This window comes from Caenorhabditis remanei, chromosome V (genome assembly GCF_010183535.1).
Source record: "Caenorhabditis remanei strain PX506 chromosome V, whole genome shotgun sequence".
In the NCBI taxonomy this organism is placed as follows: domain Eukaryota; kingdom Metazoa; phylum Nematoda; class Chromadorea; order Rhabditida; family Rhabditidae; genus Caenorhabditis; species Caenorhabditis remanei.
The window spans coordinates 15703475-15717487 of NC_071332.1; the positions used below are offsets into that span (position 1 = coordinate 15703475).

At 36.8% G+C, this 14013-nt stretch overlaps 2 protein-coding genes across 2 annotated transcripts; both read right to left on the minus strand.

Annotated features, from left to right (window-relative positions):
* Positions 1 to 530: 530 nt before the first annotated feature.
* On the minus strand, positions 531 to 7543 carry GCK72_020384 (uncharacterized protein; the record flags this gene model as incomplete). The annotated part of the gene is made up of 20 exons (XM_053733547.1): positions 531 to 702; positions 752 to 902; positions 951 to 1032; positions 1076 to 1328; positions 1460 to 1557; positions 1613 to 1771; positions 1820 to 2009; positions 2056 to 2178; positions 2234 to 2703; positions 2748 to 2971; positions 3019 to 3142; positions 3653 to 3718; positions 3777 to 3980; positions 4025 to 4093; positions 4238 to 4341; positions 4394 to 4523; positions 4566 to 4666; positions 6471 to 6601; positions 6654 to 7412; positions 7467 to 7543. 20 exons carry the CDS (start codon positions 7541 to 7543, stop codon positions 531 to 533), a joined length of 3687 nt encoding a protein of 1228 aa, XP_053582460.1.
* Positions 7544 to 8973: 1430 nt separating this feature from the next.
* On the minus strand, positions 8974 to 11773 carry GCK72_020385 (uncharacterized protein; the record flags this gene model as incomplete). Its single annotated transcript, XM_053733548.1, has 11 exons — positions 8974 to 9084; positions 9134 to 9296; positions 9340 to 9531; positions 9576 to 9760; positions 9815 to 9890; positions 9943 to 10120; positions 10169 to 10383; positions 10924 to 10999; positions 11051 to 11247; positions 11301 to 11636; positions 11685 to 11773. The coding sequence occupies 11 exons, from the start codon at positions 11771 to 11773 to the stop codon at positions 8974 to 8976; spliced, it is 1818 nt and encodes a 605-aa protein (XP_053582461.1).
* Between the last annotated feature and the right edge of the window lie 2240 nt (positions 11774 to 14013).

The window sequence follows — 14013 nt, forward strand, 5'->3', positions numbered from 1 at the left end:
GTAATAAATAGTTATTAGATTGACTGTTTATTATTTCGCCGCAAGTCGTCAAGGAAGTGAGAAACTATTATAAACGTCTCGGAGAGATAGTGTGAGGATAAAGTTAAACACTTTATGAAAAATATAACTTTATTGAAAAAAAAACTTAACAAGAACGACCAAAACAATAGAATTCTAGCAAGAGACTATCGGACAGCAAGTCAGAATGGAAATTTGTTTATTAAATCCCAATTTGGAAATCAATTTTAGACATTCCAACAAGACGGAACTCCGACTTATTAAATCATCATTGAATATCTTTTCTGTAGAGTATGAATAAGTTTTTGTTAAAAGGAAAAGATGTTTTGATGATTTTGAAAAAAGTTTTAACGGTTTTTTGTATCACTACTTATGTTTCACTCTATGTTTTAAAAAATTGAACCAAAATAAGTTGCTCTTTCGCGCATGATCTTCTTTCGCTGGAGTCCGAGTGTTCCAGGAAGCAATGATATTCTAAAAAGAATGGAAAAACTTGAAGTTTAAGAAATCTTTTAACTCACTTCGGCATCTGTCTCGATATCTTTATCCTTCTCCTTGTCAAAAAACTCTTGCCGAATCCATGATTTACTTATTTCATAGTCATCGAAGACTTCATCTTTCTTCACACGTCTAGCACATTCATCGACTTCACGGTAATGATGTATCGCTATTTCTTCACATATCCTGAAAAATATTAATTTTTAAACAGAGACCACCCCACCGACAGTCATACAATTTATAGTCGTCCCAAAATTGTTCCTCGGGTATAGGGCTAATCTCCCAGAAGAGAATCATTTCTGGCCGGTACTTGCCTATCATTTCGATGACGGATTCTCGGTGTTCCCCGAATAACTGTCGAATGTCATACACATCTTCTTCTTCCGCTGAATATGTATTGACGAATATAACCAATCAATGAAAAATCGGAATACCTGTCACAATAATCAGCAACAAAAGTTTTTCAATAAGGTGAGTGAAAATACAGAACCGCGCAATTTTAAAAACTTCGAGTTTCTGAAAAAAATCTCGTTTTAAATTTAAAAAAAAAACAGCTCACCATGTCCATATCCATTCTGGGGAAAACCGAAATGTCCATCACAACACATAGCAATGCTTGGACAGTAGTCTCCTTGAAATCCAACTGTAACTCGTGAAGGTTTCCGTCACAATTCCGTCGTCTAGCCGCATCATAGGCAGAGAAGATTTCGAAGAGGATTTTCGGGCATTCCACTATCGTCTTATCAGAAGTAGTGATGTAGTATTTATCTGTTGGGGCAAGAGTCGAGAAGAAGGTCGACATGTTGTACTCCCTGAAAAGTTCAACTGTGTTTTATTGTTTCTAAGGAGTATACAAGTTTTTCCTAGATGACGTCGTTTATTGGTGATGGCATATTTTAGATTGCAACAACTTGATGCTACTGTGCCAATAACCTGTACTCACTTTTTACAGAATCTATGCTCATTGACATCTTCATCCGTCGAGAAATACCGGTGCACAAGATTTCGGAAACGAAGCGGTGAATCATCACGTAAGCATATCTGAATATTATATTTGAATGATTTTTTAAAAGGTCAGTAAGAAGTCATCACCCACCTTATTCAAATTTAGTATATTGTTCTCATCGACTTCACTGATGAGTGTCGAATCCATATACTGAAGGAATATCCAATTAATTGTTCGTTCGTAGATCTTGTGGTGAACAATTGGTTTATTGTCCTTATCATGACTATATAAAATTACAAAGGCTTCAATCTGAAATTAAAAAAAAATATCTGGATCCATTTGGACAGATGAACCAACCACAATTGTACGGAATCTTGATTCTCCCCATTCAGATTTCTCCACATTATTCTTCATTGCGTTGACAACAGACACCGGTCCAAACACTGTCTCTTCTTCTATGAAGTAGCTTCCTTCAAAACTGGATGGTTGATAGTTTTCCTTGTATCTTTCTATGTGTTTATTGTAGCTTTCCAAAATCATCAAGACGCTGAAAACGGATTATGTTCTATTTCTAAAAGTGTCCGGGTACTTACAAATAACAAAAACGTAAATCCAAACTGTGTTTTCTGTAAACAAGCGGCAAGTTCATCAGGTGTCTCATGGAGTTAGTTATATCTGAGATGAGGTGACTCATGAAATCTTCGGACTCTTTTTTCCTGAAACTCAGAAAAATACTTAACTTCACGGCGACCAATATGTAGAACAACTCACATTATCGATAATCGATCTGTCCTGTTCTGCTCACTCCACCTGGTTTTCCGCACAACAATCGGAAGATCCTTGACCTGTGCGGTTGAATTCAACATCTCTTTCTCAAGTTTTTTACATAACACTTCTAATTCCTCTGGCTTCACGATATCTAATCCTTCATATGCTTTGGCACACTTCAAAAATACAATGGGTATTTTCGTTGCTTTATCCAGTTCTAGAAAGTTTCGAAGAGTCAAAAGAGCTAGCACTGGTAGCATCAATTCAACAGTGACTAATCCCATTATGTTAAAAATTCTATCGTAGTATTCTTTGTATCCATTTTCCACATGCTCCTCGAAAAAACTATGCAGTTTTGGTGCATTTTCTGTCATATATGAACGATCTTTGTTGATAGGGATGGTGAAACAATAAGGATAATAAACAGGCCAGTAGTCACTTTTATTGCTTTGTAAGTTTTCCGAATTGCGTGCCTACAAAATTTGTACACATTACTTTTATATGAACATGAACTTACATGAAAAATAAAAGAGCAGTCCTCAACTGTAAATCCATCTACACTGTGTGGCAATACTACCTCTTCCAACACAGCAGTCAAAATATTTGGTTTCTGAGAAGAAACAATGTGTGAACTCGTTTCAGAATTATCCTCGGCATGAGCTCTTTTTCTGCTTTGCTCTGCGGGAACTAATCTCAATTGCCCTTTGTAAAAGACACCTCTACTGGTGGCGTAAATTTCTTCTGAAAATTGAAAGAATGTTATTTCAATAATGCTCACAATATATTACTATATCCATTAGCTTCCATCTGAATCGGTCTGTTCGTCACATCGATTCGATATCCATTTGCAATGACTACCGGCATTTGAGGAGTCAAATCGTTTTCCCAGTTCTGGCTAGTGCGGACTTGAACCTGGAATTGACTCAACAGTTTGGCTAAATTTGATAGGGATTGGGTCTTGTACAGTAACAACCACAGAAAATGCTCGTGACACAGCGTTGATCAAACGCTAGCTGACATCGTCGAACGAGAACGATACCAAATGGAAGTCATGCCTTCTCTACACAACGTATGTAGTTGGAATTTTATTGACAAGTGCAAAACTATAATCTTAAACTACTGCTCTTTCCATATCAAGAAAGAAATATCCAGCTCCACGCAGTCAAAAATTCTACCACCTCTATGATGTTGCTCATCCGTATGTCGCATACCGTATATTCTCACCTAATTTTGCAAAAATGTTTTTTCTTACACAAATTACACCTGTGACCTTCCTCTAACGAGTTGTCATATGTTTCGGGTAATCCAGCGCGATACCGCTGAACAGGAAATCGAAACTTGAAGTCAAGTCGAGAAATGGATCAAAGTTTGTTTAGACTTGAAACAATTGGAATTTTGGCAGGAGCGTATCAAGGAACGTACCCAGTAAACAGCAGACTGTTGTGTACCAAGATCGTCACTACATATGGTGTTGTGCATGTTTTCGGTCTATAAAAAGTATAAATAAATGGAGTAATGATCAAAAACTTTCCAACCTAATACTTACATAGAAATGATTCTGTCTTGAAATTTGCATCATCGTAACCGGTAAGACGTATCCACCACTACTTCCCAATTCACTCAAAACTCTCCAATTTGGTCCTCTCGAAACTATTCCGGGATCATCATCCCGCCACTGTCCCACAATCAAATCACGACTACTACTGTAATTTCGGAATTCTGTCGAAGTATAGTTCAAGACAACATCTAGCTGAAATATTGAATGTATTCATTATCAAAGTGATAAAATGTTACCTCGTCATGATAAGCCACGTAATCCAACTTGACTGGAGTGGTGAAAATCTCTTCTGATCCCTCATATCCCTGCATGAAATTTGATGCCTTTCCACACCCATATATTCCTTTATTACGGACAAAAAATATGGAGTGTTTTTTGCCGATTAGAACTTTGTACACCTCAAACTGTTTTTTTTTCTCTCTGCTATAATTCAGCATTCTTTTCCTCACCTCTCCAAACAGTTTCACATCTTTTAACCTATCTATATATTTTTCATCAGATCCCACCCCAAGTTTTCCGAATTCGTTTTTACCCATCGCTGAAGTCCGCATTGCTGAAATTATACTCTTATTTTCAACTCGTCCCCCCTCCTCCATTAGACTTACGCGGTTTCTCAAAAGATGAGCTATCAGCTACTCCTCTGGAATTGTTGAAACAAACGTCCCACGGTAAAAATGAATCGATTACCATCTTGTTGCACAAAAATATTTTGGCAGGGAGATCGATAAGTGAGATCTGAAATTTCAGAATCTACCTTATCTTGATTTCACTACCTACCTCTTCAGCAACTCTTCTCTTTTTGAATTGACTGAATGTTTTAAACGCTTCAATAAATTCTTCGGCAGCTCTATCACAAAATGCTCTATCCAATTTGGTTTCTGGAAAAACATTTGCAGAAAAAAAGATTTCAAAACAAACCTATTGACGTTTTGATTATTTTTTCGAATGCCTCCGCCGCTTTTAATGGAGAATGTTCGAGAATTTGTTGGAAAAGCGAAAGAATTGACAGTGTCTGACTGGCGGATGAGTCGAGTGATCTGGAAATCAGTATATTAGGAATTCTCAAGAAATTTGAGCTTCGCCGGTCGTGCATCTTTTCGAGATCAATTCTACAAAAAAGAATACAATTTTTTGAACAAAATATTTGTTTTACATTTTGCGCTAAAATTTTCAATGACTCCCGCAGTTGATTTTGGTACCTATTCGCATACACCGTGAAGTTTTGTGTCGTGCCACATGGTGCATCGGAGCCAATTATTCGGGCCGAGCCCAGACAAGTATGAACTTTTTTTTTGTAATTTCGATCATTTATTTTTTTTACTATTTGAAGAAAAAATTTTTGGTGCTTATATTTTTTGAATAGTTTCTGCAAAACAAAAACTCGAACATATTTTTACAAAAATTTGTGCATTTATTGATTTTTCGGTATCAAATGTATGTTTCAGCCCATTTGGTTTATCCGCGGCCTCGACGGCTGTTATATCCGTGAAGATATATAAACCTGGCCTAGCACCCTAGTTCACGTGCTCTTCTTATTGAACTTGTTATTTCCTATGGAAATCAGTTTGTAAATAAACCTGTTCTTAATAACTCGCTTACGGCTCGATCGCACAAACGCAACAACGGCCCTAAAAGCCGAGGACCGCGGCCGGCCGTACGACAGCCTTGCTTTTTTGCAAAAAAAAAAATTAAAATTTTGAATTTTGGCGCCAATTATCCGGCACGATCTTTGACAAGTATGAAAATTTGTGTATTTTTCGTGGTCAATTTCTAAGTTTTGTGCCGTGTCACATGGTGCATCGACTAAGAAAAAATATATGTAATTGAAATTAAGAAATTTGGATTATTTAATTGTTTATTTTCTATTCTAAGCAAGTTCTTTTTTTTTAACTTGTGCATTTATTGATTTTTCGGTATCAAATGTATGTTTTCTCAACAACAAAAACTTACTTATCGTTCGAATCGTCGTCTAATAATATAATCTCAGGTTCTGTTGATTCGCTCATCTGAAATTGTAATATTTATTCCTAATTCTGCATCTGTTTAACAATAAAAAACAAGAGAAATAGAGACAAAAGAAGGAAATTCGGAGGCGTCGATGGAAATGAAGACGAGAGGAGAAGGGGGAGAACACATGTGTTTGTTTCTCTGGAGTCTCTTACTAGTTACTCCAGTCTAGTCACTGACCGAGAGGTGTGATATGTTGTATATTTTGTTGAGGAACAATAGGGTCAACACGGTGGGTTGCTTTAGCTAGCGCTCGAAAAAGGGCGTCCCAAATAATTTCCGGTCTTTTTGGAAAACAGTCAATTTTTGTCGGGGAGTAGTCAAACTTTCACAGAGCCTGAAGACAAAGCTGGGGACGCGATTTCCAAAGTCTCAAGAATTTCGGTTCATTTTAACTGTTTTATGACAATCCGGGACGAGCGTCTCCCACCGCGTCCCATTTCAAGCCATAGCTTTAGCTCAGAGATTGATCGTATTCTTGACAGACCGGTACTAATGCTGATCAAAATTTGCCTTCAAAACCTGCTCAAGTTCCGATATAACATCGATCAAGTTCAGTTTAGAGACCAATTTCCAACCTGAAAGTGACAAATTTCAACAGAGAACTTTTATTTTAAAAATTGATTTATTCAAAAAAAAAAGTTTCCAAAAACAAAAAACTGGTTCATTAATTACCAACAATCAAAGAAAGCTTCATCAAATTTGGTGACAATCCATCATCTTTTCCAAACTTAATCCATGCAGCCATTCCGTCGTCTCTCCGTATTTGCACACCTCCTGTAATGGAGAACACACTGTTTCCGAATCTGTAACAAAGTTATTTTATGGAGAGCCCCTTAGCCAATAATTGAAACTTACGACATGCGTATCACCTCGGGATTTGGATTCTCATTTCTTATTGGTGGCATCATTCCCAGAATTGGCACAGAGTCATTAAATGAATCACTTCCAATTGATAAATAAGCCAGACGTGGATATTTTCCTTGCTTCCATCCCAACAGAAACACATTCAAGTCCTCATTGGTCAGTGATGATCCCAGCAGTTCTATTGTAACTGAGCGTGTGGCCAATAGACTGTTGAGTGTGAACCATTTACAACTCCAAAAAGAGATTGAAGTCAAGCCATATTTATAGTGAAAATTTTGGGGAAGACTATTGGAATTTAAAAATAAAGATTCCCTGACTGCCAGTGTATTGAGAATTTTCAACATAAATTTCTCATCAATGTTGTTTTTTCTTATATGCAACTGCTGAATTTCCGATTGTCTTCTCATTATGAATTTCATGATTAATTGAAATTCATTGAGAGAAAGAAATGATCCAGTGTAGAATGCAGTGACTGGACACTTGAAGATCCGAACTATTTGATAAAATAGAGAGATCCAATGTTTCTTCCAGTGGAGAGTCATCTTTTGTTCACCAGCCGTTGTGTGTCTCTTGTAACTTCCAATATTCATCACACCCTCCACTTTTTTATCCAAATTGATATGATATGATTTTCTTGGAGTATTGATTGTCATGCATCTGGGTCTACAATCCACGATCACTTCAAATTGTCGTTTTGCTGCTTGTGAAATCAAAATGCTCAATTTTTTAGAGGTCTGGGATAGTTCCAGTCTGGAATATTTCAGAATTTTCACATAGACATCTAAACTTTTAGGAATAACTTACAGTTCAATAAGATTCAAATTTCTAAGAACTTCTCTGATAGCGAGAAATGGAACACTAAGAAGTTTGAAAGTGGACATATCGATTGAGAGGGTAATTGAAGAAGGGAGACAGTAATGTATGTGTTCCAAGACAACGGCCCTAGTCGGTTGAGATTGTGCATAAAGATAGGAGTGTAGGACCTGTATGTGTGTGTGTGCAGTTGTACGTCAGGGGTGAGAGAGAATAGAAGAGCACGGTGAAAAGGGGGTCTCTAGTCCAGGAGACTAGGCCATGTAGTCCCTTAAAAAATCAAACGCGCTCCATAGAATCTGCTCAATTTTAGACTTGCTATTTTAAAACTGTCTAGATTTGAAAAGTAGTGTGAAAAAATAGAGTTTGCCCAAGGATTTTCAAAAAAAAAGTTTCGCGGGCTTAAATGCAAGTGCGGCAGAAATTTGTGGGCGGAGCTTAAACTGCAAGTGATTTTTGAACGAGCAACACCTAACTTCAAGATAAACTAGTGCTTTTATTGATTAAAATACGAGTTTATTTTGAAATTCAGTGTTGCTCGTTAAAAAATCAGCTGGAATTTTAACTGCATGCGGTTTAAGCTCCGCCTACAGATTCCTGCCACACTTGCGTTTCAGCCCGCGAAACTTTTTTCGAAAATCCACGGCCAAGCTATATTGTTTTGCAGTAGTGTTAACAAAACAAGACTCCGCAAGGTTTTTAAGATCAATTTGTGTGCAATCTTCAAATCTTTGTTTAAATCTTAAACTCCACCCCTTAACAGGAATCGGGTCACAAAAAGTGTGAACAGGTCAGAAATTTGGGCTCTATTACAGTTTAGATGTCCTTTAAAAACTTGAACGTCCCAAAAAACACTTAAACGTCCCTTAAAACACTTAGACGTCCCTTGAAACACTTAAACGTCCTTTCAAACTCTAATTTTTTAAAACGTCCTTTCAAAAGTTTAGACGTCCCAAAAAACGTTTAAACGTCCCATAAAATGTTTAGACGTCCCTTGTAATCCAAAAATATAGTTCTGAAGATTTAAACGTCCCAAAAAACATTTAGACGTCCCTTGAACACTTTCAGTGACTTTTAGTGTTGAAGGGACGTCTAAACATTTTTTGGGACGTTTAAATGTTTTTTGGGACGTCTAAGTATTTAAAACCGAATTTTCGGACTTCAAGGGACGTCTCAATATTGAATGGGACGTCTAAACGTTTTTTGGGACGTCTAAATGTTTTAAGGGACGTTTAAACATTTTTGAACATATTTGGGATCCGAAAGGACGTTTAAATGTTTCAAAGGACGTCTAAGTGTTTCAAGGAACGTCTAAGTGTTTTAAGGGACGTCTAAGTGTTTTTTGGGACGTTCAAGTTTTCAAAGGACATCTAAACTGTAATAGAGCCGAAATTTGAATAAGAATTCGAAGTCTGGAATTACCGAGTATCACTATTTGTTTTAACAATCGAATCTGATAAACGAGAAACTGTTTATTGAATAAAAATATCACCCAATTTTAGGCTTCACTTTGGTTCAAGTCCTTTTTAACTCTTATCGGTTCGTACATTTCTTCCGACTCAGCTTTAACCGATTCGTACAATTTCCAGACTCGAAACAGAACGGAATACTAGAAAATGAGATTTAGATACATGACTACATCCATTCATGTGTCATACGTTATAATCATAATCGTAGTATGATTTATCCAAATGAGAATCTAAGTCGCCGTTAACTTGAATCATTCCGACTATCCGTCTTGTCATTGGTGCAAGAAACATAGGTTCATTGAAAAAGTTTTTAGATTTGCTCTTGTAAGCATCTGCATTCTTCAAATTGCCCCTGAAAAGACACATAATTATTCACAATGGGGAAAGTCGCCTACTGGATTTCAAAATATCCGTAATTCATCCGATTTTCAGCCATTATGTATACACCACCGCCTCTATCCAACAGGAAAATAGTGATATTTTCATCTTCCTCATCAGTTTCTCCGTTTTTCATTATAACCTGCTGTAAGCTGTCAACGAATAGTGAGAATGGACATGACACAAAGTGGTATGATAGCGGTGAGGAACTGAAATGAAAATGTGGAATTTTCACACTGAGAGCCTACGATACCTCTTAATCATCCAATTTACATCCAATTTTGGGACAATTTCACAGAATACCATAACGACAAAATATGTACCAGGGACTAGCGTTAGACCCCCCATAGTTAGTGTGGATTCTTGATTGTAAACAGATTTTATCAGCTCCCCGCATTGATTTTCATTGTTTGCTCGATGGATGTTGAGGAATACTTGCTGGAAATATGATATGTTTTTGATTGAAGTGAAGAATGTGCGCTCTACTTCTACATTTTCTCCAGATTCTATCTCAACATGTGCTTCAATATTCACATCGGTAGGTTTTTCAATGTTGAGACGAATAATTCTGAAAATATTACATTGAGTAATTTAAGATAATAATGCTTAAAACAACTCACAAACCATCGTGTCTTGAAGCTCGACTAATCTTTTGTTTGAATTGATAATCAGTCCAACCTTCTTGATATTCACAAACATGAATATAATCAAAAAAACGGACGAAATCTTCGATTGACATCCAAAAAACTTTTGCATTCGAAAGTGTCCTGTCCAACTCGGAGAACTTTTTGGAAGTGGCTGAAATCAAACCTGCTGGAATCTTAGTCCTGAAGTTCTTCCACTCACCATCATTATAGTTTGCCATTTCAGACCATTTCCCATTCCATCTAACGGAATTAGTATTTCCTAGTTGGATTAAACGATGCATTCCATATTTCTTGAAATCGAGGATTGAATATGCGTGATTTGAGTTGACTGAGTAATAGTTATAAAACACTTTTCTCAATTTTTCTTCTTCCAGAACGAGAGGAGTAGCGGCAGCTAACAGAAATCCAGAGGAGCTGAAAGTGTTTTGAGTTGAGTCATAGAATCAGAAGTGTCAAAGTCACAACTGATCATTTTGAAACTGGGCCGTTTCGCAACCTTTCAGACAGTTTTCTTGATATTTTTTCAAATTTTTTGGTATTTTCGGTCAAAAATTTTTGGGAAAAACATTTTTCAAAAGTTTTTCGGAAGTTTTTTTGCAGTTTTGAGAGTCCGCATGTCCAAAATTTGAACATTCGGATTAAAATTAAAATCTGTCTGTGTGTTCGGGTGCCCGGATGTCCAGAAAATCGAAAAAATTCTCGAAAATTCCGTGTCTGAATGTTCACAAATAATTTAATATGCGGCAATAAATCAAAAATTTGCGGTGTTTGTATGTTCATCCAAGTGTTCAGATGTCCAGTTCAGATCAGAACAAGCTCAAGAAAAGTCGGTCTGTGTGACCGGATGTCTCCGGATTTTTTGAAATGTTACAATTTTACAATTTTGAAGCTGAGTAGTTGTAAACTTTACAATGTAAATCGCCAGTTTGCAAAATTCCATATTCATAAACTCACTGATATTTCACAAGCTCCTCCCACAACCCATCAATGTCTAAGTCTCTCTTCAACGGGATGTATCGACTATGAGCCCCTGAAAAGCTCCGAAAATAGAATTAATATCTTATATTTCTAGTCATTATACCTGTAAGAAACCTATACGCATCTTTTGGATGCCCACCCCACAAATTTCCGTAGCTCCCTTTTAATTTGGCAAAGGCCTTCTCAATGAATGCAACCCATGTCTGATTTCCGGATAGTTGAGAGAAACGCTCGATTCCATTTTGTTGTGGAATATGGAAGTCAGTTGTTATCATTTGCCATTTTCCATCAACAAATAATCTGAAAATTCATTTTCATCTCTGATATCATTCCAAAACTTCATCCATTCTCACCTAACTTGAACAATTCCATGTTTCAAAGTGTAATGTCGTTTCGGAATAATCTGTTCCAATAACTCTTTTCTCCTCGCAATCGTCATCAGAGCAGCCATCAACCAACAGTCTCCAGTGTCTCCCTGACACACATGAAATGGCCACGGATCATCCCAAACTTGCCATTTATTCCCGTCGGTTCTGCTCCATGACGTCATCAGTTGATGAGGTGGAAACCATGGATCATTCACATTTTCATAATCTTTATTCTTTTCAGTTATTTTTTCTTCAGGTTTATTTCCGAGAGATTTGGCATCTGGAAAGAATTCGGGATCTACGAATAACCAGCCAACGGTGCTGTAATTAAAAAAGAAGATTTTCAGTTCAAACATTGAATAAAGATACCTGAGTATTGCCGCCTGTTCTCTACACTTCTCATCGCTTTCTTTCAGAACTTCCTCTCGATTGGGAAGATATTCCACGGAAAAAGACATTGATAGAAATGTTTTTGTTTGTTGGATTCCTAAGCGCACAGGGAAAAGAGAACACGTGTTTATTTTGTTTATAAGGGGGCTTTTAAGGAAAGTCGTATAAATTCTTTCTTGTACCAAACTGCAAAAAAACAAACGAAAATTACCGATTTTCGACTAGAATAAAAGATTCGTAGATTGTGATTTTTCCCAACTTCATTCCGTTTGAAAAGACCAGATATGCACTTGCACGGTTTCCCATATTGCAAAAAAGAACTGCAATAAACGTGAAGGTTCCCAGACGTTGCAGTGGATGAGAAAGGTCCCATCCATCAGAATTTTAGAATATTACAGTACTGGCCATAAAAAATGCGACATTTGCAGTTTTTAGTTGAAAATGTTCAACTTTGTGATTGTGACACGGCCTACCTGATAGTCTCACAATATTGATTGTTTGTGGGGGTTATAGTTAACAAGAAGAGCTTCATTTTAGTAGTTGACAACTTTTTTTGTAGAAGCACACACTAGTGAATTATCAATCGTCAATGATATTTCTCGCAATTATTGCCATTCTTCAGTGAGAAAGATGTACAAAAAAGTTGTCAACCACAAAAATGAAGCTCTACTTGTGATCTGTACACTCCATAAACAATCGATAATGTGAGACTATCAGGGAGGCCGTGTCACAATCACAAAGTTGAACATTTTCAACTAAAAACTGCAAATGTCGCATTCTTTATGGCCAGAAAATAACGTTTTTTGATACAGAAAGACAGATTGTCAGAAGCGATCATTTTTGCATCTGTCTTCTTAAAATGACGATAATTCTCTAGGGAGTGTCCGTACATAAAATATGTCAACTACAAAAATAGAGCTTTACCGTTGTTCTATATGATCCATTAAAAATTTACTTGGTTGGACAAACAGTTACACCATGACACGCTCTCAAAGTTAGAGAATTTCAACTGAGAACGCCCAAAACTGTTAGAATTATGGCCATTACTGTACACCTTTTTTCAGAACGAACTGTATGAAAGCTGAATACAGGGACTTATTGGTTTTCTGTTAAAATTTGTCACTTTCAGAATGGAAGTCGGCATGTAATAGAACGACACTTATAATATAACGGTACCCCTAAACATTCTTCGAAAATATAACGGCATGCCGTTATAATGCAGTATTTACGGTATCTTGGTCAGCCTAATTGTAAGTACCAGTCTGTCAAGAATACGACCAATCTCGTGTTCTCCGTATTCCTCCTCAACCAAATATGCAAAAAATGCAACATATCGCACCACTCGGTCAGTGACTAGACTGTAGTAACTAGTAAGAGACTCCAGAGAAACAGACACATGTGTTCTCCCCCTCTTCTCTCGTCTTCATTGCCATCAACGCCTCCGAATTTCCTTCTTTTGTCTCTATTTCTCTTGTTGTTTTATTGTTGAACAGATGCAGAATTAGGAATAAATATTAAAATTTCAGATGAGCGAATCAACAGAACCTGAGGTTAAACTACCTGATGACGAGCCGAACGAAAAGTAAGTTTTTTGTTTAGAAAACATAAATTGATACCGAGAAATCGATAAATGCTCAAGTTTTTAAAAAATAACTTGCTTAGAATAGAAAATAAACAACTAAATAATCCAAATTTCTTAATTTCAATTATATTTTTTCTTAGTCGATGCACCATGTGACACGGCACAAAACTTAGAAATTGACCACGAAAAATACACAAATTTTCATACTTGTCAAAGATCGTGCCGGATAATTGGGGCCAAAATTCAAAATTTTAATTTTTTCTTGCAAAAAAGCAAGGCTGTCATACGGCCGGCGCGGCCGCGGATAAACCAAATGGGCTGAAATTTTGTACATCCACTAATATTTCGGCCCTCTACAAGGCCGCCTGAAGAAGCGAAAATGTTCCATCTCAATGTATCTCAATGTAAAGTGTCCGTGATTTGCTCCTTCATTTCAATAAAAGCACGACACGCTTCTTACAATTGCGCAAAATTGCTTACGAAGTTGAGAGATCCAGAAAAAAGAAACATTTCCTAAGGGAATTTCGATAGAGCGCAGTTGTAAGAACTGTGCCAAGCTAATAAATAAATAATAAGAGTTTATAATAAGGGTTTGTTCATTTTTTCCTATTTTCTTGAAGAGGTGTGATTGTTTGTCAATGATTTCAATTTTTTCAAACATGCCGTCGAATTACAGATCACCTGGATCCAGTTCTCAATCACTTCAGCATGAAGCGTTGTGCTCAT